Here is a 26,034-nt window from a genome sequence, read left to right as displayed (position 1 = left end):
TGTCTCACTTCAAATGCTTTCAGAAAAGCCAAATCAAACTCTGGCAAAGAAAGACCACCTTGCTTGTCTGTAACAGCTGAACAAGTCAATTGTTTAATCCTACTTTCAATTGTTTCCTAGCTCCACTAGTCAAGGACAGGTACACACCAGCTTAAGGATGAAAAGCTTGGCTTCTACTACACTTACAGCAAGTCTCACACCCCTACAACTCAGTAGAAAGTGGTTTAGTTACTTAATCTATGCCCTCCTAGTCACTGACTTCTCCTGAAGTCATTAGAACCATTCCATGCACTAGCCAGGGGCTAAGCAAATCTCTACTTGGCCTCTTTCAAGGAGAGCAACCCTCATCTAGAAACTTATTTTTTCTGTTCTGGAAACACTTTCCAATCTCCATGGTTTTTGGAGCTAGAACTTTTCTAGCTAGATTAGAACTGCACAAGCATGGAATCTAGCAATTTCATGCTTCAGCATACCCTGACTATAGAAAATTTACACATTTCACTTGTTCTACAAAGAAGATTGCTTCACTGTACTCAACCTCAAATGCATCACCTCAGGTTCAAATCCCATTTGTTACTTCTATCCACCCAGTCATTTGGGTCTCCTTGCAGTTTATAGCTATCCTCATGACAGCCAAATCATTAGAGGTACTGAATCCTACAACCTCACTGGAAAGCCTTCCATAAAAACTCAAGCTTTGCTTCCTGCCCCTCAGCAAGCTAGATACTAAATTAGCTACATCCCCTTGAAGTGAGAGGTTACATCAAGTTAAAAGCTTTGCTAAAAGCATATGCAGACTAGCACAAACTACAACACCCTCAGTGCAGTCTTTCCTTGACTTTATGATTGGTATTAATCCACACCTTTGAATTGTCAGTTTGCAATCTCAACTCCAATAAAAATTTTCACCATCAGTTGTGCTGACTGGTTAGTCTTCAGTCAGCCTTCTGCTTTTCCAAAAGAGAAGCAGAGTTCTAATCATCTGGAATACTTTGAGGACTGATGCAGTCAGTTCTCTTGACTTCTATCAACAGCCTGGGGTAAAATTTCATCAGGCTGTAGCAAGGCTATAAACTGAAGTGATGCTAATTCTATTAATACTTCTGATCCTCACATTTAGTAAGCATTGAATCACTCACTTATCCACATAGTCCCAAGAGAAGGCACCCATTAAAAAACCATACCAACATCTTCAGTTTCTACACAGGGTTAATAACAGACCAAGATAAGTAACCTATTCTTTCATTAGAAACTTTAAGAGGCTGAGGGGGACAAGACTGGCAGCTCAATTTTGGGTACAGATGCTGTAGGAAGGATAGAAGGGGAGGTTTTTATTGGGACATTCCTAATTGTCCAGTGAAGCTATTAGGTGGAAATGATGAGTGATCACTGATGTTCTCTTTGGATTCAAAAGAAATTCTACAGATTTGTACCTAGGGAGAGAATAGGGCCCCTTAAAGATAAAGAAAACCATCAGTGTGGAGCCACAAAAGCTGGGCAAGAACCTAAACTGATTTTTTCAGTTTTTACAGTGGAAAAAGACATGGAAGCCAGGGTACACAAATAAGTAGTGACATCTTTAAAGTTTAGATCACAGAAGAGGTGGAGGTATAGTGTATCAAGGTGGTTAAGCCCCCAGGACCAGAGCAAATGTACCCAAGGGCACTGTGCAAAGCTTGGGAAGAAATTGCAGGGCCCCAGCAGAGGGCTTTGTATCATTCACAAATATGGGTGAAGTGCTGGAAGACAGGAAGGTGGCTAGTGTTGTGCTATTATTTAGCAAAGGCTGCAAGGAAAGGCCAGGGAACTAGACAGGTGAGCTGAAGGGGATTCTGAGACACAGGATCTGTGCATTTGGAAAGGAAGTGACTGATTGGAGGTAGATAGTCAGCATAGCTGTGTTTGGAGCATTCAAATTTGAGTGAGCTTTTGTGAAGAGGTGACCAAGATAGACAGAAAGGGTTAGTAACATTTGATCACATGGGATGCAGGGAGAGATAGCCAATTGGATACAAAGTTGCTTGATGTGAGACAGAGGGTGGTGGTAGAGGGTTGTTTAGACTGGAGGCCTGTGACTACTGGTGTGCTGCAAGGATCACTGCTGGGTCTACTGGTTCCTAATTTATAGGAATGATTGAGGTGAACAGGAGGCATGATTAAGTTTGCAGATCTCAAATTTCTGGTATCATGCAGTGAAGGTGGTTACCTCAGTACAATTGTACCTTGATCAACAAACTAGTTGGCCAAGGAATGGCAGATAGAGATTAATTCAGATAAACAGGTGTTGCATTTTGGCAAGCTAAACCAGGGAGAGACTTAATGGTAGGACCCTGGGGAGTGCTGCCAAACAAGGAGACTTGGGGTGCAGGTGCATAGTTCCTTGAAAGTGGTAGCACAGGCAGACAGGGTCCTGAGAAACAGTCTGGCATGCTTGCCCTCAGTCACAGCATACAGTATAAGAGTTGGGATGTTATGTTGCATCTGTACAAGACATCAAGGCTACATCTGCAGCACTGCACCCAATTCTGGTTGTCCTGCTATAGGAAACATGCCAGGAAACTGACTTTTTGCATACTTGAAAGATGCTAGAAAAAAACTGGAATGTTTGAGTAAAAGGGAGAGGCTGAACAAGCTGGCTTTCTCTGCTGCTCCCCCCACCGAGTGTCAGACACCATGGTGTGACCTTACAGGTCTAAGATCATGACAGGCATGATAGGAAGAATGGTTGAGGTCTTTCCCATCCCCACAGACAGGATAGTCAAACATTAGACAGGGCACAGGTTTAAGGTGAGCAGTAACTTTTTCAGAGTAACACATGTGAATGAGTTGTCAGAAGGAGCTGTAGAGGCAGGTACAATTACAATTATTGAGACATTTGGTCAGGTACATTGGTAGGGAAGGTTTAGAGGCATGAGCCAAATTAGGCAGGAGACACTAGTTCAGGAGAACTAGTCAGCATGGATAACTTGGGCCAAAAGGCCAGCTTCTGTTCTGACTTGTGCTCATGGAGACTTGCTGATATTCTCATGCCCACTGATTTAGTTTCCTTTTTGAAGTGACCCTATTTATAGTACAGTTTTCTAGAAGCTGTAGTGTCAGAAAAGTTTTGCTTTTCTGTCAACTTCATCTATTGGTCCCCCTTATTTACCAAAATCAGTTTGGCAAGTATCAAGAAACATTTTCCTTTTAAAATGCCACAATTACATTTCCCACAAGGGTGAACAGTCCATGCTTTCTGCATAATTGCAATACTATTCAAGGACAGCTTTCATGATATGTTTACAGACTAACCACTCAGTTTTACATTAATGTAGTTTTGTACAATAATACAGCATTCTAAAACAGGACACTGCCTTTAGACTTCAGACATTCAATATTTAGTCTACATACTAGCAAGCATCAAGAAATAAAGACTGCTTACCTTTCAAGCCAACAGCAGACTTCTTCCCAAAGATATGGAAGAGTTCTAATCTTAGACTGAAAATAAGCAGCGTAATTTTAAACTGAAGCTTGTTGTATGGAACATGAGAAAAAGCTGTTTGAGCACGTTTGTTCTAGGCGGTTTTGAACAGTGTGCCAGAAGAGACTTAAAAGCAAAAGCAAAAGCAAAAACCGAATCTGAGACCGCATCCTGATAAAGCAAGTTATACAACATCCAAGCAGCAAAAAAAAAACAAAGAACTACGGATACTGGAGATCTGATTTTCTGAAGGAGGGTCCCGAACGGAAGCGTCAACTTTCCTACTCCTCTGATGATGCTTGGCCTGCTGTGTTCCTCCAGCTGCACAGCTATCTGACTCCAGCATATGCAGTTCTTACTTTGTAAGAAGCAAAGTAAGAGAAAAGTTACTGGAAAAAACTCAGCAGGACTGGCAGTACCTGCGAAGAGAAAAGTTAATGGTTCGAGTCCAGTGACCCTTCAGAACTAAGCTAGCCACGGAACTCGAAACGTTAACTGTTGTTTATTATTTATCACAGAAGGGATAAAGTCAACCGAAAGCTCCAGCCGTTTATTCTTTCGAAATAAGTTATTCGGTTCGAGAATAAACTGGCTCCCACTCTAGTTGTGTGCTGACAGATCCCTGTAGAATTAAAAGAATTAAAGTAGGTTTAACATGTCCTCTGAAAAGAGGATGAGACAAGTTGCTGTTTCCACACACACCACCAGGTGTGGCGCCCTTTAGCATCTGAAGCCAGGGAGCCATCTTGCACACAATAATGTACAAAGATAAAATCAGAAAAGTCGCGGAAAACGGTCGCTTTTGACGCGAATCTCGCCGAAACCATCAAGGCGGTCAGAGACGCCAGGCTCCCGGGCAGGACCAGGCGGGATTAAAGCGTTTGCCTTCGTGTGGTTGCTCGGCGGTGCCTCTCCAGCCCGCTCGGCACAGCCATTCCACAGCCCAATAACGCGCTCCTTCATTCGCCGGCGCTTTAAACCGGGAGCTGACCAATGACGGAGGGCGGCTGCCGACCCACTTCTGACGTCACCCCCAACAACACGGCCCGGTGCGCATGCGCGGTCCGAGTCAAACAAGAGTTCTGCCTTAAGATGGCGGCGGGGGCTTCAGATCTGTTGGACGATGTGTTCTTCTCAGACGTGGATGAGAAAGTGGTGAGCGACTTAGTCGGCTCCCTGGAGTCCCAGTTGGCGGCTACGGGCCATAACGCGGCGGACCAGGCCGGAATAAGGGCGCAGGTGGTGAATAATCACGTGGAAAACACACCCGGGATGGTGAGCAATAATGTTGAGCTGCAAACAGCAGAGAACAAAATGGGACTGGCAGGAGCTGAGGTTTCCACCGCAGCCAAAATCAAAGTGGACGAGAGCTCCGAGGGTAAAAACGCACAGATTAATTCGCAGAACACATTTGGCAGTGGGGTATTGCCCTGTACGACGGCGGGGAGTGGGGCACAGCAAAGTGTTGTTATCAATAATGCAAGGTCCCAGGCTCCAGGAGTGGAACAGGAGCAGAGTACAGCGGCGGTAGCGGCAGTGACAGGATCATCAGAAACATCAGCTTCAGGCAGCATCGGTCAAGGAAAATCGGTGGTAATAAGTGCAATGGCAACCCCAGTGTCCAACCATGTGAAAACTGTCACCTCCAACGTACAAACTCTTAATGGGAATAATGGAATGGCGATAAACTCTCACAATGCAGGAAATGCCACCACTTTCACTTGTTCAGCAGCTGCAACTACCTTGCCAGCTGTTACGGTGGTCAATAATGGACCTGGATCTGTTGTAAAAAACACAGTTAATACAGGGTTGCCAGCGGTGTCTTTGCCAGTCTCTAGTTCTGCCTACACTGTTATTCAAACATCTTTTGTCAGCACGCAGAATGTTCCTTCAACTGTTGTTTCATCACAGGCAGCAGGACCCACAGTGACATTGGTGAGACCACCAGCGCACAGTGGCCCAGTTCTGCCAGTTGCATCGACGCCGAATGGTAGTAGTACTATATTGAACTCAACAGTTAGTGTAACTAACTTGTCAGCGCCTAGTGGCACTGGAACTCCCCATCAGACTTCACTTCTGACTTTAAACAGTCAGGCTTCTAGTTTGTCAAGTAACGCTTCTTTGTCCACTGGTGGACAGGTTATCAAATCTGAGTTACAGCCCAAAACAATTATACAGACACCACAACAGACTCTCAGTGCAGGAATATTGACATCAACAACTGGTAGTGCGGTGACCACTATAAACAATCAATCAAACACAAGTACTATGGTAATAGGTCAGACGATACAAAGTGGGCTTCAGAATGTGGCATCCAATCCTGGCGGAATTTCCACTCAGTCAGTTGGTACACCAGTTGGAATGGGCAAAGGAACCATTAATACAATTGCCCAAACTATGGCAAGGACAGCAGCAGTGAACACTGGCCCAAGGACAACAATAACGCCACAAGTTATAGCTCCCCGTCTCCCTCAACCCCAACAGCATCAACCAAACATTCAAAATATTCAAATTCCCCCAGGTGAGAATAAGATCATATTGTTCAGTGGCTTGTGCTTTCTTGTACTATTAAGATATTTGAAAAATTACTTATTTTCTATTCCAGCTTAATGCCAGTCTTCAGAATATTTACTTATAGTTTTGTCAGAGGCAATTAAATCAAAGTGGGAAAACATAACGTGCAATGGGCTGTCAACTGTCAAAGCATAGACTACACTGACACAAAATTATAGGCAGTTTAAAAAAAGTTTATATTCTCTAAATGTTTTTATAATACAGCCTAACAATTTCATAAATTAGCATTTCTGACTAGCAGAATATAAAAGGATAGTGTCACAGTTGAAGTTAATTTAATTTTAAGATACTGAACAATTAACCTTGTGTATATAATGTTAATGGCATTACAATCTACAGTTGTAATTTTATTCATTTCCAGGTGATCAGAGTGAAATCACTTGCAGATCCAGCTCTTTGTTCACGTTAAAGCATTGATCATTATAGGGCTTGTACAGCTTGTATGTAGTGGAAACTTGCATTTACCTCGTGCAGTATCGTGGCTGTGTTGATGAATTTCTGTTATGTGACTGAGTAATCTTAACAGTTGGTAAAGTTAGTTTTATTTTTAGATGGCAGGAGAGTTTTGCACAATGTACAGCTATTATGCTTTAAATCCAGTATATAAATATTCATCAGCACTTCCCTTAGCCTTCAGAAGTTGAACAAAACTGCAAAAGACTTTTTTAAGAATCAATTAAAAGAAATAAATACTTACTGTGCTTACTGACAGATAACTGATTCAGCTGATGAATTGCATGTTAATATTGAAGTTTTGCTCTGAAATGAGTGGAATATAACACCGAATAGAGCTGATAAGGATTAATTAAACTGATTATTTAAATTATTTTTGCTTATGTGGTATTACAGTTTCCCTTTTGTCACCTGTGACCAAGAGGTACTAATTGATGATTAAGATCTAATATTGTGGAATTATGACTAATGTCTACAAAATTATCACTTGTATTTACTGCATTGTCTAACTGTAATCAATACCAAGTTAATCAGACATGGTTATCATCAGTCTGACTTCAAAAAAGTGCACTGATCAGCAGATGAAGCTTTTTTGCTATAATTGTTTAAACAGATAGAAGAGCTAGATTGATCACTTAAATTTTGCAATTGTAAAGTTTGACTTGCATCTGGAGTATTTTCAGCTACAGTAGTAAAGTTTAGATTCAAATGGGAAATTTGTTTAAAATTATGAATTGTGTTGAACAAGTATCATCAGAACACAACCTTTAAAAGGAAAGAAAAGTTTAGGTGAGTACTACTTTCACAGTACATCTTGAGTTTATAGAGTCCGTGTCATACAGCACAAAACAGATCCTTCGGTCCAACTCATCCACGCCAATGAAACATCCCAATCTAACATAGTCCCATTTGCCAGCATTTGGCCCATATCCCTCTAAACCCTTCCTATTCATATACACTTCCAGATGCCTTTTAAATGTAATTGTACTCACCTCCCCCACTTCCTCTGGCAGCTTGTTCCATGCACGTACCACCCTCTGCATGAAAAAGTTATCCCTCAGGTCCTTTTTAAATCTTTCCCCTCTAACTTTAAACCAATGTCCTCTAGTTTTGGACTTCCCCCACCCTAGGAAAAAGACCTTGGCTATTCACCCTATCCATGGCACTAATGATTTTATAAACCTCTATAAGGTCACCCCTCGGCCTCTATCACTTCAGGGGAAAAAAGACCCAGCCTATTCAGCCTCTCCCTATAGTTCAAACCGTCTAGTCCTGGCAACATGCTTGTAAATCTTTTCTGCACCCTCAAGTTTAACAACTTTCTTCCTATAGAAGGGCGACTAGAATTCTACATAATACTCCTAAAGTGACATCACCAATGTCCTGTACAGCCGCGACATGACAACGCAACTCCTATATTCAGTGTTCTGACCAATGAAGGCAAGCATGCCAAATGCCTTTTTCACCACCCTGTCTAACTGTGACTCCACTTTCAAGGAACTATGCACCTGTAGCTTCTTTGTTCAGCAGCACTCCCCAGGGCCCTACCGTTAACTGTATATGTCCTGCTCTGGTTTGCTTTACCAAATGCAACACTGCACATTTATCTGAATTAAACTCGATCTGCCACTTCTCGGCCCATTGGCACATCTGATCAAGGTCCCGTTGTACTTTGAGATAAACTTCTTCACTGATCGCTACCCACGTATTTTGATGTCATCTGCAAACTCATTAACCATACCTCTCTTAAAAATGATTTGGATGTGAATACAAAATATTTGATGAATGTGTAGATTAGAAGGGTTATAGGAGAATGGGTCTGGGTGGGATGCTCTGAGGGTCAGTGTGGACTTGTTGGGCCAAAGGGCCTGTTTCCACATGGTAGGGATTGTATGGTTCTATGAAAAGTAGTGAATCCAGCACAGATCCTCATGGCACGCCACTTGTCACAGGCCTCCAAACCGAGAAACAACCCTCCACCACCATCCTTTGTCTCCTACCTTCAAGCCAATTCTGTATCCAGTTGGTTAGCTCCACCTGGATCCCATGTGATTGAGCCTTACTGACCAACCTACAATCCGAAACCTTGTGAACCGCTTTGCTGAAGTCCATATAGACAACATCTCCCGCTCTGCCTTCATCAATCTTCTTGGTGACCTTGTCAAAAAACTCAATCAAGTTAGCGAAACATGATTTCCCACACACAAAGCCATGCTGACTATCCCTAATCAGTCCTTTCCGTAGCGAAACATGATTTCCCACACACAAAGCCATGCTGACTATCCCTAATCAGTCCTTTCCGGCTTTGTGTGTGGGAAATCATGTTTCGCTAACTTGATTGAGTTTTTTTGACAAGGTCACCAAGAAGATTGATGAAGGCAGAGCGGGAGGTGTTGTCTATATGGACTTCAGCAAAGCGTTTCACAAGGTTTCGGATTGTAGGTTGGTCAGTAAGGCTCAATCACATGAGAGATCTTGGTGTCCATGTGCATAGATCCCTGAAAGTTGCCACCCAGGTTGATAGGGTTGTTAAGAAGGCGTACGGTGTGTTAGGTTTTATTGGTAGATGGATTGAGTTTCGGAGCCATGAGGTCATGTTGCAGCTGTACAAAACTCTGGTGCGGCCGCACTTGGAGTATTGCGTACAGTTCTGGTCGCCGCATTATAGGAAGGATGTGGAAGCATTGGAAAGGGTGCAGAGGAGATTTACCAGGATGTTGCCTGGTATGGAGGGAAGGTCTTATGAGGAAAGGCTGAGGGACTTGAGGCTGTTTTTGTTAGAGAGAAGAAGGTTAAGAGGTGACTTAATAGAGACATACAAGATGATCAGAGGATTAGATAGGGTGGACAGTGGGAGCCATTTTCCTCGGATGGTGGTGGCTAGCACGAGGGGACGTAGCTTTAAATTGAGGGGTGATAGATATAGGACAGATGTCAGAGGTAGGTTCTTTACTCAGAGAGTAGTAAGGGCGTGGAATGCCCTGCCTGCAAAAGTAGTAGACTCGCCAACTTTAAGGGCATTTGAATGGTCATTGGATAAACATATGGATGATAATGGAATAGTTTAGGTTAGATGGGCTTCAGATTAGTTTCACAGGACGGCGCAACATCGAGGGCCGAAGGGCCTGTTCTGCACTGTTATGTTCTATGTTAAATGCATGTAAATCCTGTCCCTCAGAATCACCTCCAACAACTTACCCACCACAGCCTTCCAAAAATAATAGCACCACATTAGTCCAGTCATTTGGCACTGCACCTGTGGCTAATGATGATACAAATATCTCAGCAAGAAACCCAGCAATCTCTTTCCAAGCTTCCCCCATAAGTCTGGGAAACACCTGATTATGCCCCTGAGATTTATCTATCTTTGTGTTTTAAGATCTCCTCCAGCACCTCCTCTTCTGTAATATGAACTGTTTCAAGACATCACTGTTTATTTCCTCAAGTTCCCGAGCTTCCATGCCCTTCTCCGTAGTAAATACTGATGTAAAATATTTGTTTGGTATCTTACCAATCTCCTTCCACACGTAGATGGCCACATTGATCTTTAAAGGGTGCTGTTCTCTCCCTAGCTATTGTTTTGCCCTTAATGTATTTATAGAATCTCTTTGGATTCTCCCTAACTCTATTTGCCAAAGCTATCTTGTTCCTTTTTGCCCTCCTGATTTCCCTGTTAAGTGTACCTCTGCTGCCCTTACACTCTTCCAGGGATTCACTTGATCCCAGCTGCTATATCTGATAATTGCCTCCTTTTTCTTGACGAGAACCTCGACTTCTCTAGTCATCCAGTATTCCCTATACATTCCAGCCTTGCCCTTCACACTAGCATGAACATACTGTCTCTGAATTCTCGTTATCTCATTCTTCAAGGTCTCCCATTTCCCAACCATCCCTTTACCTGTGAATAGCCTTCTCCAAACTACTTTTGGAAGTTCCTGTTTAATACTGTCAAAATTGGCCTTACTCCAATTTAGAACTTTAACTTTTTGATCAGTTCTATCCTTTTCCATAACTATTTTAAAACTAGTAGAATTATGACCACTTGTCCCAAAGTGCTGCCCCCACTGACACCTCAGACACTTGCCCTGCCTTACTTCCCGACCAATACAACCCTATTGTTCTTGCAGATATCTGTGATCTCCTTACATATTTGCTTCTCAATTTCCCGCTGACTATTGGGGATGCCCATAATCTAATCCCAACAAGGTGATCATCCCTTTCTTTATTTTTAAGTTCTACCCATTGACTAACTTCGTTGGATGTTCTGTGAGGAATGTCCTCCCTAAGTACAGCCGTTATGTTCTCCTAAGCCAAAAACACCACTCCCCGCTCCTGTCCTGCCCCTGCTTTCTATCCTTCTTATAGCATCTATGCCTCAGAGCATTAAGCTGCAGTTAACTTGTTAAAAAAAGTAACTAAACAAAAGTTTGCTTTGATTTTTCTTCAACACAGATTACATTAATATAAGCATCTTTAACATAAAAAAATCCAAAGATATTTAGGTAAAGTCATAGTTCCAGAGAACAACAGTGCTACTGTCTCACCAGAGAGATGATGTTGGTGGTTTAACCCAAAGATCACTGTGTCTTAGGCAAGCAGAGAGGTTGAGAAGACGAGTCTTTCATGGTCACCTCAGCTGGTATAGGAAATGGCCATACTGTTGGCATCACTCCGTGTCGCAAACCAGCCATCCAACTGAGCTAACTTGTCCCCCTCCAAGGTGTCTCACAAGAGCATTATTAAGATAATTTGGCACCAAACCGCATTGAAATGATATTGGGACAGCTGATCAGAAGTTTTCTCAAAGAGCTACTTTGTAAGGAATATCTTAAAGGAGGATAGAACGGCAGGACTTTTGAGGCAGGAATTGTAGAACGAGTCTTAGCAAATGAAAGCACTGTCACCAAGATTGAAGCAACCAAAACTGGGTATGCATGTGAAACTGGAATTAGTTGATATCTCGGAGGGATTTGTGCCTAGGAATTACAGTTATCGAAAGGAGTGAAACCATGGAAGGATTTAAAAGCAAGGCTGTAATTTTTGGAATTATAATGCTACTTAACCAGGAACCCTAGGAAGCACAGGTACAGTGGGTGAATGGGACTTGGTGTGAGGTTGGATGCCTTTTCTTAAATGTGAAATTTCATTCTAACATGGGTGCTTTGGTCAAACTTTCCTCTTTGTTAAAAGGCTCGGGAGTCATCACCAACGACAAACTACCTATGTGGCTTAGGAAGGTGGAGTCCAGAACTTCAAACATTTCCATAAAATGGGGGTACTCATTAGATCTAAAAGTATTACCGAAATTTTCTTCCTTTTTTAAGTGCAGAGAAGCATACAGTAGAAGCTCAGTTGAGGATCGGTTAGCACAGTTGGATGGCTGGTTTGCAATGCAGAGTAAAGCCAACAGTGTGAGTTCAGTTCCCATATCAGCTGAAGTCAGCATGAAGGCCCCACCTTCTCGGTCTTGCCCCTTGCCTGAGTTATGGTTACTGTCAGGTTAAACTCACCGTCAGTTGTCTCTCTAATGAGAGAGCAGCTGTATGGTCCTCTGGAACTGTGGTGACTTTACCTTTGCCTAGAAGCTCAGTGAGGTCACTGAATAGATACTTCACCTGAAGTCCCTGCCAATACTGCCTTTGCATAAATGAAGAAAATAAGAACGTAAGAACTAGGACCAGGAATAGTTTATTCAGCTCTTCATGCCAGTTCCGCCAGTTAACACAATCGTAACTGATCGCATCTTGGCATCAACTCCACTTTGCTGCCTGCTCCCCATAAATCTTTAACCTGTTACAAATTTAAAATCTATCTCCCTAAATTTATTTAACGTATGGTGTCCATCACTCTCTTGGGTTGTGAATTTGTTGGGTAGTGAATTCCACAAATTCACAACCTTTTGAGAGAAGTAATTCCTCCTCATCTCCATTTTAAATCTGCCCCTTAGCCTAAAGCTATCACCTCTCATTGCCCACAAAGGGTAAATGTCCGTTCTACATCTATTGCGTTTATCCTCTTTAGCATCTATATACCTCAAATAGATCTCTGTTCTTCTGAACTCCAGTGAGTATAGACCTAAACTGTTCAATCAACCCTCATATGACAAGCCTTTCCTCTCTGGAATTAATCTAATGAACCTTCTCTGAACTGCCTCCAAAACAAGGGGACCAAAATTGTATGCAGGATGGAAAGTAAACCTAAATAATGAGAGGTATGGAGAAATAGTTAACAATCCAATCTGCCCCTCATATTGTGTATTTAAGAGATGGCATACTCTTAGAATGGAGACATTGTGGGAATTTTGGTCTAATCAAAGTAGTGGTAGTTTCTCCCTGTAGAATAAATGGTAGGTTGACATTTGACTACAGAATATTAGTCTAGAATACATAAAATCCAGCACTTTTATTACTTTTGACTTTGTCATATTTTAGAGTTTTGTTTTAGATTATATTCTACAAGGGTACATTTGGACAATATTTCACAACACGTAAACTGATTTTTTTGAACCTGTGGGAATACATTCATTTTTGGAGTAATAGCTAACAATCTGCTGTCACAATAAAATTATTATGGTTTCATAAATTTAGATATATAATGTTGAAAGTAAAAATGAATGTTACTTTTTATAAAAGTAAATAGAAAGCATGGAGGAGCACAGCAGGCTAGGCAGGATCAGAGGAGCAGGAAAGTTGACGTTTTCAGTCAGGACCCTTCTTCAGAAATCTCAGAAACCATCAACTTTAAGCTCCGCACTGTATTATGTCTGACTCCAGCATCTGCAGTTCCGACTATCCTAAAAAGAAAGCATATTGTGTTAGTAAACATGTTCTAAAATAAACACGTAACACACAGTAGTTAGATTCACAACTGTATCCTTTATATGGTAATGAATTAGTTAATAAGAAAAGGTTTCTTAATCACTCCATCTTGAAAGCATTTTTATTTGGGAAATAGATGAAGTTATGAAAATGACAGATACTTGAGAATGTTCTGTGCAAGAGTGCTGTTAACATATAAACAGTTCTATTCGGTATAGTTACATGATTGCTAGTTTTATGTTGCTTTGAATACCTTTACACGTTCCTCCACAGTCTAATGTGAAATATGTGAATTGAAAAGTTAAGGAATTTGCAGAGATTGTAATGGAAATTTTAAAATGAAGAATTGAGCCCACACTTAAATATTGCAGTTGAGTTCAGGACTCAGAAATAGAACAATAGCATATGTCAAAAAGTTGTGGCCGGCTTAGGTTAAGTGGACTCTAACTGAATGAACGAGTGTATGCTTCTGAATAACTCTGAATTAGTTGATTTTCTGTGGTAATATCCTCAGCACCTCTGAATATATTGGGGGGGAAATGAGAGGGAATCTGGTCCTGAATCTGCTTGCTGGTCCTAATCACTTTCAAGTGACTGCTGGTTCAAGGGCACATTTGTACATGTGCTCAGGTGGCAAGATCAAAGTGCTGTGACACTTCTGTGTGAATCAAGTGTTGGCATTTGAACCCTCACATGAAGAGTTCCACTTGTGCAGGATATTGGAGTATGACCAGCAGCATTGGAGCTGACCATGTAAGGATTCAATAACCGGAGAATGCAGAAAGTTGATGTGTGAAAATTTAATACATTTTGCTTTCGTTTGAAATAGATCATTTATAGGGTAAAGCCTGTTAAATTTCCTGTTCTCTTATTGTCCCATTTGAAGTGAGATACTTGAACCAACCAAGGATATCTTTGCTTTTCAGCTTCTGCTACTCATGAAGATCTAATGTACAGGAGACTATTCACCTTCACATTGAAACAGTTGACAGCCACTCTGTACATTTCAGTATTCATGCTTGGTGCTTTGGCCATTTGGGAATAAGTAACATACAACATTTTTTGTTAGAATCTCTAAAATCTTTGTGTTTGGATTTTTTTTTCATTTTGCATTGCACTATAGAAGTCATATTAATTCCTGTGCAAATTACTTTCTGCATTTACCCATGAAATGGCACAAGACTAAATTGGAAGTAGTGGATGCAGTAAAAATTATGCAGATCATAAGGCATCTATGAATGGAGAAGCTAGGTTAGCATTTCCCATTGATCTATCAGAAAAGTAAATACCTGTTTTGGGGCTTCCCATGGATAAGAAATATACTTGTATAACTTGTGAAATGACATGAACAGAAAAATTTCCTGTTTAACTGTCACATTAATGGAAATCAAAGTAGTAATTGTAATGGAATAAAATTTAAATGTAGAGGAAAAAAACTCACATTTGTATCGTACATTTCATGACTGCCAACATCTCGAAGTGCTTTATTCGAATCAAGCAAAGCCAATATTTTAATACAGGAAACACCAAAGGCAATTTGCGCATGGCACATTCACAAAACACCACTGTTACAATGATCAGATAATTTGTTTTTGTGATGTTGCTTGAAGGATAGATAGAACATAGAACAGTACAGCACAGTACAGGCCCTTCGGCCCATGATGTTGTGCCGAACTTTTACCCTAAACCTAAGGTCTGTCTAACCTCCACCCCTACCTTATACTATCATCCATATGCCTATCTAATAGCCACTTAAATGCCCCTAATGAGGCCGACTCCACTACCCTCTCCGGCAATGTATTCCACGCCCCTACCACCCTCTGAGTAAAGAACCTACCTCTGACGTCTCCCCTATATCTACCTCCACTCACCTTAAAACTATGCCTCCTCGTAATAGCTACCTCCACCCTAGGAAAAAGTCTCTGGCTGTCCACTGTATCTATATCTCTGATCATTTTGTACACCTCTATCAAGTCACCTCTCATCCTTCGTCGTTCTAAAGAGAAAAGCCCTAGCTCTCTCAATCTTTCCTCGTAAGACCTTCCCTCCATTCCAGGCAACATCCTGGTAAATCTCCTCTGCACCTTTACCAACACTTCCACATCTTTCCTGTAATATATTAGCCAAGATATTGAGAACAACTCTTCTGTCCTTTGAAATAGTGCCATGGAATTTTATTATGTGGGGCTTAGGCTTAACGTCTCCTCGAAAAACAACACATCAGTATTACATTGGAGTACATAATTTTAGAGGAATTAAATAGAATCCAGAATTTGTGTGAAATTAAACTTACAAATGTTTTTTAAATAACTGTATCACATCAATTTGTCAATTCTTCATGTCTTACCTTAAAAAGTCCTGACTTGGAACTTTTTTTGACTTCTCCAAAAGTCAAAACTCTAATTGTTTATGACCAGGATTCAACATTAACTTTCTAAGTAGGATAAGTAGCTTCCAAAGTTCAATTGCCATAACAACTTCGTTGATTAGCTTGATCTATACTTGGTTATATAATAAAATATGCAGCTTTTACACCATTTATCTGTAAATACTATTCTGCAACAATAACATTAAAAAAAAAACAATTTAGAGATGAACAGCAATACTGAAGTTAATTTAAGAAATGTAACACTTCCACCAACAGAAGTTACTTGCATGCCAAGCAAATCAAATTGCTTGGAAACCATGGACAATTCTTCTGAAACATGGACCTCGTTACTGAATTGCAGAATACCATTAATCTAATTTTTAGTACACTGTGGAAACTACATCAGTGAAGGCAAGCAGTCCTGATCTTAAACTGTAGGCTACGTCCTTTATAATTTGTCTCCAGACTCCTTGGTGAAAATTATCATGCGGCAACTAAAACTGATTTGCCAGTTTGTCAATACCTGTTGCTAGCTCAAAAGGGGAGGCAAAGACCTAATGGTATTATTGCTGGACTGTTAATCAAGAGACCCAGGTAATGTTCTCGGGATCCAGGTTCAAATCCTGCCATGGCAGATGGCATGATCATTCATCTAATGATGACTATGAATCTCCTGTTGATTGTTGGAAAAACTCATCTGGTTCACTAATATCCTTTCAGGAAGGAAACTGCCATCCTTACTTGGTCTGGCCTACATGTGACTCCAGACCCACTGCAATGTGGTTGACTCTTAACCGCCCTCTGGGCAATTCGGGATGGGTAATAAATGCTGGCCTAGCCAGTGACCTCCACGTCCTGTGAATGAATTTTTTTTAAAAAAATCACTTAAAGGTTTTAAAAAAGAAGTAACATAAGCCATATTAAGAAATATGTACGGTAGTGTTATGAACAGTTGTTGAACAAATTTATTTGTGTTTATATGCAGGTTAAGTATTTTTGTTGTAACCTAAATAAATAGTAGAGGGAGAAACCATGAAGGGAACCCTAAAAATTTACAGGAAGTGCAATTAGCGTAAGAAAAATTTACAAAACAGGATGAATGAACCGTGTCAAGTAAATGCAATTGTGACAGTTCAGAAGTAATGAAATGAAAGTAAAGTTTGATAGTGTTCCCCCTTCTGTGTGTGAAATTTGTTTTTGCTCAAGAAACAACCTAAAAAAACTAAAGCTAAAAGTTTCTAACATGGTAGTTATCCAGAAACTTAGTAAGAGGTCTGATATTCTCACAACTATTAGAACTTTGGTTGGAGACAGTGGAGACTACGTTTTACCGAGTGCTAGATTCTGTTTCTGCAATGATGCATTGCTTCAATGTTTATATTGTAGCAGAAATAATTCAGTTAAATATACAAGTATGTAAAATATTGACATTTTGGTTTAAACAGTGCATTGTTTGTTCAGAGTGCATACACAGAGGAACTTTGACAGTTTTTATGTTGCTTTAAAACTTAAAGCAGATTTTACTTATCTGGTTATTGCGACCTGATTATCATATCTTTAAGAACCAGGAAGGTTTAGAAATTGTTACTGTATATTTTTAAATGCTCCAGCCTACTAGGAATAGAAAAACAGAATATTATCTAAGTGGAAAGAGACTGCAGAACTCTGTGTCATGGAGGGATCCAGGTCTCCTGGTATTGAATCACAAAAGTTAGCATGCACCTACAACAAGTGATAAGGAACGCAAATGGAATGTTGTCACATATTGCAATGGGAATGGAATTTAAAGTAGAGAAATTTTGCTACAGCTGTAGAGCGCCTTTGTGAGACAACATCTGGAATACTTTTTACAGTTTTGGACTTCTTACATAAGAAAGGATAGAACTGCATTAGAAGCAGTTCAGAGAAAGTTTGCTTGACTGATTCCTGGGATTCTGGGGTTGTCTCAGGAAAGGTTAAAAAGTTGGGGCCTATACCTATTGGACCTGCCCTTAAATAAGGGTAACTACGAAAGAATGGGGGCAGATCTAGCTGGAGTGGATTAGGAAAGGATTATAGGAGCGAAGATGCTCGAGGAAAAATAGGAAACGTGTCACAAAATGGTTCACAGCAAAGATCTATCGCAGTGAGAAAGAAGGATGCTAGGAAGGGGTTAAGTCAACCGTTGCTAACCAGTGAAGCTAAGGTTAGCATCACATTGGAAAAAAAACAAACAATGTGGCAAAGATTTTGGTAAACCAGGGGATTCGGAAAGGTCTAAAAACACACAAAGGATGACTAGAAAAACGTAGAGGGAGAAAGTAAACTTTGAGGGTAATTTTGCAAATAATATTAAGACAGACAACAAGAGCTCCTTTAGATATATAAAAAGGAAGGATACCAAAGTGATCATAGGCTGCTAAAGAATGATGCTGGAGAAATAATGTGAATCAGGACTTAGTAAAGTTTAATCACATGGGATTCAGGGTGAGCTTGCCAATTGGATACAAAATTGGCTTTATGGTAGGTGACAGAGGTTGGTGGTGGAAGGTTGTTTTTCCGACTGGCGGCCTGTGACCAGTGGTATTCCATAGCAATTGGTACTGGGTCGACTTTTGTTTGTCGTTTATATAAATGATTTGGATGAGCGAGATGACACCAAAATCGGAGATTATATTGAACAATGAAGAAGGTTATCAAACATTACGAAAAGATCTTGATCAATTGGATCAATGGGCTGAAGAGTGATAGATAGAGTTTAATTTGGATAAATATGAGGTATTGTATTTTGGTAATACAAACAAGGGCAGGACTTATACAGTTAATGGTTGGGCCTGGGTGGTGGTGTAGAACAGAGAGACCTAGGGGTTCAGGTACATAATTCTTTGAATCTTGCACCACAGGTGGACTGATTAAAAAGATGTTTAGCACGTTTGCCTTCATTGCTCAGACCTTTGAATATAGGAGTTTGAATGTTATGTTGAGGTTGTACATGATTAGTAAGTTTGCGGATGACACTAAAATAGGCAGTATCAGGACAGTGAGGAAGGCTATCAGAAATTGCAGCAGGATCTTGATCAGTTGGGGAAGTGGGCCGAGAACTGGCAAATGGAGTTTAATATAGATAATTGTGAAGTGTTGGATTTTGGAAAGTCAAATCAAGGTAGGAGTTTCATGGTGAATGGTAGGGCCTTAAGGAGTGTAGTGGAACAGAGGGACCTTGGAGTTCAGGTACACAGTTCTCTGAAAGTGGAGTCACAGGTAGACAGGGCGATGTAGAAGGCTTTTGGCACACTGACCTTCATCATTCAGGGCATTAAGCATAGAAGTTGGGAAGTTATGATGCAGCAGTACAGGATGTCAGTGAGACTGCACTTGGACAATCGTGTTCAGTTTTGGTCACCTTGCTGTAGGAAGGATGTTGTTAAACTGGAAAGAGTGCAGAAGAAATTTACAAGGATGTTGCCAGGACTCAAGGGACTGAATTATAGGGAGAGGTTGGACAAGCTAAGACTCTTTTCTTCAGAGCATACGAGACTAAGGGGCTAATCTTATAGAAGTGTATAAGATCATGAGAGGCATGGATAGGATGAATGCATTCAGCCTTTTTCCCAGGGTTTGGGAATTGAGGACTAGAGGGTGTCAGTTTAAGGTAAGAGGGGAAAGAATACATGGGAACCTGAGGGACAACATTTTTACACAGGGTGGTTTGCATATGGAATGAGCTACCAGTGGAAGTAGTTGAGGCAGGTACATTGATAAAATTTAAACAGGATGTGGACGAATACATGGATAGGAAAGGTTTAAAAGGATATAGACCAAATGCAGTGAAATGGGGTTAATGTGGATGGCCAGTTTGGTTGGCATGGACCAGTTTGGGCTGAAGGACCTGTCTCCACGCTGTAGGACTCTCTATGACGTTCTCGCTCTCTCTGACATTGATGAGGCCTGTTCTGGAGTACAGTGTACCGTTCTGGTTGCCTGTTTATAGGAAGGATATTATTAAACTGGGGAGGGCTCAGAAAAGATTTACCAGGATGTTGCTAGGAATGGAAGGTTTGAGTTATAAAAATAGGCTGGGACCTTTTTCTACAAGAGTGTATGAAGTTGATGGGTGACCTTATTGAGGTTTATAAAATCATGAGGGGTATAGATAATGTAAGTGACCAGAGTCTTTTTCCTAGGGTAGGGGAGTTCAAAATTAGGGAGGCATATTTTTAAGGTGAGAGGAGAAAGATTTAAAAAGGACATGAGGGGCAACTGTTTTTACACAGAGAATGGTTTGTGTGTGGAATGAATTGTTCAAGAAAGTGGTGGATGCAGATACATTTACAATGTTTAAAAGGCATTTTGGATAAGTTCATGAATAGGAAATGTTTAGAGGGATATGGGCCAAGCTCAGGCAAATGGGATTAGTTTAGTTTGGGAGCATGATGGCATGGTCTGGTTGGATCGACGGGTCTGTTTCCATCGATGGGGCTGTATGACTATGACTCTAAATGGCAGGAGAGTTGAATAAATACTTTACGTTAGTCTTCAGAGTAGAAGAGCACTATCAACATGCTAAAATTACAAAATAATTAAGGGGCAAACAGAAGAGAGGAAATAAACACAATAGCTATCGCTTGAGGAAAACGTGTTAGGGTAACTAATGAAGCTAAAGACAGACGGGTTCCCTGGACTTGAAGGAATGCATCCTGGGATATTAAAAGAAGTAGCTACAGCAATGATGGATGCACAGATAGCAACCTTATAGGAATACTTAGATTCTGGAAAAGTCACTGAGGATTTGGATACTAGCAATATAGCACCTTTATTTAAAACAGGAAGGAGGCAAAAAAAAGGGTAGAGCAGTTATCTTAACATCTGTTATTAGGAAAATGTTCAAGTCTAACATAAAGGATGTAATACCAGAGCATTTCGAAATGCATAATACGGTCAAGCAGAGTCAGCATGGTTTTACATGGAAATTGTGCTCGACAAATATATTGGAATTCTTTAAGGAGGTACAAGCAGGGTAGATAAAGGGGAAGCAATGGATGTAATATATTTGAATTTTCAGAAGACATTCGATTTAAGTACCGTATGTTAAGATGCTTAATAAGTCAAGATCTCATGGTGGTGGAAGTAGTGTATTAGCGTGGATAGAGAATTGGCTAACTAATAAAAGTTAGAGAGTTGCGATAATAGGCATTTTCAGAATATCAAACTGCAATGAGTGAGTGCCACAGGCATCAGTACTGCAGCCACAATTGTTAACAATATATATTAAGAATTTGGATGAGAGAAGTGAACGTACTATCGGCACGTTTGTGGATAAAACAAGAATAAGTGAAGGAAGTGTTGAATGATGACTCGGAGAGCCTGCAGGGGAATATAGACCAATTAAGCAAGTGGACAAAAGTTTATAAAATGGATTATAATGTGGGAAAATGTGAGCTTACGTACTTTGTCAGGAAGAATAGAAAAGCCGAATATAGTTTAAATGAAAAAACATGCTGTATAAAACTACAGTACAGATGGATTTAGGAGTCCTCATACATAAATCAGAAAATGCTAGAATACTACTTCAGCACTCACCATCTTGACTTGGACTATATCATTGTTCATTCACTGTTGCTGGGTCAAAATCCTGGAATTTCCTCCCTAATGGCATTGTGGGTCAACCTACAGCATGTGGACTGCAGTAGTTCAAGACCACCATCTTCTCAAGGGCAACTAGGGACAGGCAGTAAATGCTGGCCAGCCAGTATCCCTATGTCTCCTGAGTGAATTTTTTAAAAGGCGGTTAATGTGAAAGGCAAATGGCGTATTGGCTTTTATTTCAAAAGGAAAGGAGTCTAAAAATAGGGAAGTCTTGCTAAAACTGTGCAAAGCACTATTTTTTGACCATACCTGGAATACTGTGAACAGTTTTGGTCCCCTTATCTGTGATAAGATAATACTGGACTGATCCTGCTACGGAGGGATTGTTTTATGAGAACAAGTTGAGTGAGTTGGGCCTGTACTCATTGGACTTTAGAAGAATGAGAGAGACCTTCTTGAAACATAATGTTTTATGATGAATTTGACAGGATAGATTTGTGATGCTATTTCCCTTTGTGAGAGAGTCTAGAACCAGAGGTTATACACTTGTGGTAGGCAGAGCAGAGGCATAGGCCATTTTCTAAATGAGCAGAGGCTTCGGAACTCAGAAGCACAACGGGACTTGGGAGTCCTGGTTCAGGATTCTTGTAAGGTTAACATGCAGATTCATTTGGTAGTAAAAGGAAATACCATGTTGGCATTTGTTTTGAGAGGGCTAATTTCCACATAGTGGGAATTAACTCAGCATTTAGCAGTTCGGAGTTTTTTTGTTAGGAAGTGGCCACGCACCTTGAGGAAGAATACCGAGAGCTGATTCTTGATACGTGTGATGATTAAATAAAAAGTCTGCCTTTTTTACCACAGATAACAAACGATCTAACTGGTGGATGTGTGCCGGTAATCCCTAAGGGTTAAGTGTGTAGTAAAAAAAAATCCAGACTATTAAAATAACAAATGTAAATGTCTTCAATTAGCCCTTTTAAGGCACCCATCTTAGTCATTATTTGTGGAGTAGCATTTAATAGTATGACCTTGTTTTCAATTTTGATAATCTGAATTTAATGTCAGATTCTGAATACTAGTCTTGAGGATTTGATTTATTCTTTAAATCTAACTGCCACATAATGAAGGCCTCTTCTTGAATACTGTGTCCAGCTCTGCTCTCTGTTATTGGAAGGAAATTATTAAGCTGGAGAAGGTTCGGAAGAGATTTACCGGGATGTTGCTGGGAATGGAGGGATTGAGTTATAAGGAGAGGTTGGATAGGCTGGCGCCTTTTTCAGATTGGGATGACTGGTGCAGACGAGTTGGACCAAAAGGTACGTTTCTGTGCTGTATGGCTCTATGACAGAGATGTAATGCTGAGGCTGTATAAGACCCTGCTCAGACTGCATTTGGAATATTATGAGCAGTTTGGGGCCCCATTTTTAAGGAGGGATACGCTGGCCTCGGTGTGGGGTTGCGGGGGGTAGGGGTGCGTGGGGGAGGGGGTGGTTGGGCGGGGAGTGGGGTGGTGGGGGCAGCCGAGAAAGTTTAAAATAATGAACCTGTTGATGAAGGACTTGTCATATGCGGAGTGGTTGAGGATTTTGTGTCTTTACTCAATGAAGTTTAGAAGGATTGGAGGGGGACAGTGGGGGATCTTATTAAAACTTAGAGAGGCCTGGATAAAGTGGATGTGGAAAAGGTGTTTTCACTAACAGGAGAGACTAGGACTCGAGGCACACCTTCTGAGTGAAGGGATGGCTGTTTAGAACTCATTGTTATTGAAGGTTGTTGAGGCTAAGTCATTGAGTGTTTTTAAGACGATAAGTTCTTGAGTAGTAAGAGGATCAAAGATTATGGGGATGATATGGGGAAATGGGGTTTGGGAAACAGATCAACCATGACAGAATGGCACAGAAGACCTGGTGGGCTGAATGGCCTAATTCTGGTCCTACATCTGATGGTCTGCCTTATGGTCATAGGGCATAATCTCAATGCAAGAGGTTACTCCGTTAAAACAGATAAGGAATTTCGTCTCTGAGGGTAGTAAATCTGTGGAATACTTTGTCACAAGGGCTGTAGCGGCTGTGTCTTAAAGTATTTTCAAGGCAGAGATAAATAGAATTTTAACCAGAAATTGAATCAAGGGTTATTGTGCGGGGGAGCCAGGAAAGTGGAGTCAAGGATTATCAGATTGGCCATAATCTCTCGAATGAAAGAGGACACTTTTTGAGCTGAATGGCTTCCTTCTGCTCCTACGTCTTGTAGTCTAAAAGAATGAGAGGCAATCTTATTGAACCATTTAAGATCCTGAGGGTCTTGACAGTGGTTGCTTGTGGGAGAGACTTGAACTATGAGATACAACTTGAAAATAAGAGGTCTGTCGCTAGGGCTGAGATGAGAAATTTTCTTCTCTTGAGGACAGTTAGTTTGTGCAGTTTACTTAGTTGGGGCAGTGGGGGCTGAGTTAGATTTTTGATTGACAGGGTTAAAGTGCTATGAGGAGTTAGACAGGAAAATGATGTTGAGGCTACAGTCAGATCTACAGTGATCTTACTTAATGACATAGCAGGCTTGAGCCGAATGGCCTACTCCACCTAATTTGTGTATTTGTAAGTACACTAAAAATGTTATATTTCTATTCCCCTTTTACTATTTTGAATTGGTGCAAGGAGAGACATTTTTTTCTCTTCCTCTTGAGTCTCCGAATACATTGTGCAGTGGAGTAACTTGCCATTGGAGTTTTAGCAATATTTATTTGAACCTGGCCACTAGGTTATGCACAAATGAGATAAGGCAATTAAAAACTCTCCATTCAATAGGGAAAACACTTGGCACTTCCTGTGTATTTCTAATTTGTGGATGTTTGATTTCAGGAGAAATATTTGCTCCAATGTATGCTATTAAATTATCTTAAACAGTTAAATAACTTTATTTTATCTTTGAAAAGTTCTAATGGCATATAAAGCAAACCCACTTTCCCACCCACCCAAAAGTGCAAATCTTTTAGATGTCTAACCTGAGTGCGCAACCTTTGGGTCTTAATATTTGTTCTAGGTATGTTAAGAAAATGTTCATTCTATATAAATTACTCATAACTGAAGCAGCTTTTTATTTTGAAATGTTTGAAGTTGTCAGGGTCCTGTGAAATTTGTAAAATGTTAATATTTTGTATCCACAAAATCCTGTGGAACTTCAGTTTCTATACAGTAAAGATGATCTTGCCAATTGTTACACCAATAACTGACAAAACAGAAGTTGTAACAGTTATAAGTTGTAAATCAAAGATAAGTATTCTAGGATAACTTTGATAATTGACTACTGGAGGCGATGGAGCAAAGAAAAGAACAAAACAGTGCTACACTCGAATAGATTACTGAATGAGCACATATGTAAACTTTTTTTTATTGTGGCCGAGTTTCTATCAAATCTTTATGAATTACGGTAGATCAAGCTGTTTTGCGCTGTTAGACATGACACTTTGAATCAAATAAGGTAACTTGAATGTGAACGCTTTAAAACGAATAATTTGAGTTAAATTTTAATAGTATATTAAAAGTTGTGTCCATTTGTTTAGACCTGATGAGATTAACCATCTTCAGAATCTTTTTTAAAACAATATTAAAAATAAATAATGGTGTTTTATTCATTGAGAATTTCTCATGAATTTGGTTCCCACAGGGGCCTAAGATCAACAGCTATAATTTAAATCTCAGAACAATCGCTACTTCATCTTTTTCTTTCCTCAAACACATTTGAAAATAATTGGCATTACACATTCACTCCAAGTCTCTATTTAAGCCAGCATCAATACCACTATTTCTATTGTCTTGGAAACTACCCTGAATTACTCTAAAATGCTCTCCAGACTATTTCCCTGTGTGAAACATAAAAATTGGGTACATGGCATGTAAGTGTTGGAATGGTATATTTCCACAAACTGGCATTTGCAACAAGCCCCTGTTCATACTCTAAATAATGCAAAAATATAAACAGACTAATAATTTTCGCGTTCATGTCATCACTAGGACACCCTCTACGCACCTTTGCCCCCCTCTCAGCTCACCCACTTCTGAAATCTTATGCATGTCTTCATTACCTCTTGACTTGACTATTCCATTGTACTGTGGCTTATCTCCCATATTCTGCACTGAAACCATTGTAAACCAGAGGTAATTCAAAACCATTCTGCCCTTGTCTTAATTGGCACAAAGGTCCATTCGCCTATTGCTGCTGTATTCGCTTACTTACATTTGATGCTGGTCAAACTACTTCTTGATTTTAGTATTCTTATTGTTATTTTCACATTCCTGTGTGACCTCACTGCTCCCTATTTCTGTAATCTCCCTCCAGCCTTCCTCTATCCCAGATATCTGGGCTGCTGTAATACTAGCCTCTTGAGCATTCTCCATTTCTATTGACCATTGATGGCCACACCTACATTTCTCACATATTAAAGTCTGAGAATACCCTTGGTCTTCCTCTCTATCTTGTTTTCCTTCTTTAAGGCATTCCTTACAATCTATTTGCTAAAGCTTTTTGTCATCTGACCTAATACCTCCTTGCATGGCTCAGAGTCATATTTTGTTTTATCACATTCTTGTGAAGCACATTGAGATGTTTTATTGCTCTAAGAATGCTATCTATATACATTGTTATCACTAATTGAGAGTAACATATAGGTTTTCAGTAGATGCACTAAGTTTATACAAGCTGGAAACAATTAAAGCAATGAGCTTCGGTTGGAGAAAATGCAACGGTGAACTTAAGATAGTGTGGCAGATGACACGAGAAGAGAATGTGAAAGTGTT

General features: G+C 40.3%; 1 protein-coding gene across 1 annotated transcript in view; it reads left to right on the top strand.

The window, feature by feature from the left end:
- The first annotated feature begins 4,545 nt into the window (after window positions 1-4,545).
- The window catches only part of LOC109927131 (transcription initiation factor TFIID subunit 4-like), a 94,545-nt gene continuing 73,056 nt past the window's right edge, over window positions 4,546-26,034 (top strand). The window contains exons 1-2 of the mRNA XM_048608547.1: window positions 4,546-5,981; window positions 14,232-14,314. Of these exons, the coding sequence (XP_048464504.1) occupies window positions 4,553-5,981; window positions 14,232-14,314 (1,512 nt within the window). The 5' untranslated portion in view covers window positions 4,546-4,552. The remainder of the gene's footprint in view (window positions 5,982-14,231; window positions 14,315-26,034) is intronic.

The sequence above is a fragment of the Rhincodon typus genome, chromosome 19 (assembly GCF_021869965.1).
Source record: "Rhincodon typus isolate 14 chromosome 19, sRhiTyp1.1, whole genome shotgun sequence".
In the NCBI taxonomy this organism is placed as follows: domain Eukaryota; kingdom Metazoa; phylum Chordata; class Chondrichthyes; order Orectolobiformes; family Rhincodontidae; genus Rhincodon; species Rhincodon typus.
The sequence above is the reverse complement of the archived record's forward strand: the minus strand, read 5'-3'. Positions and strand labels throughout refer to the sequence as shown.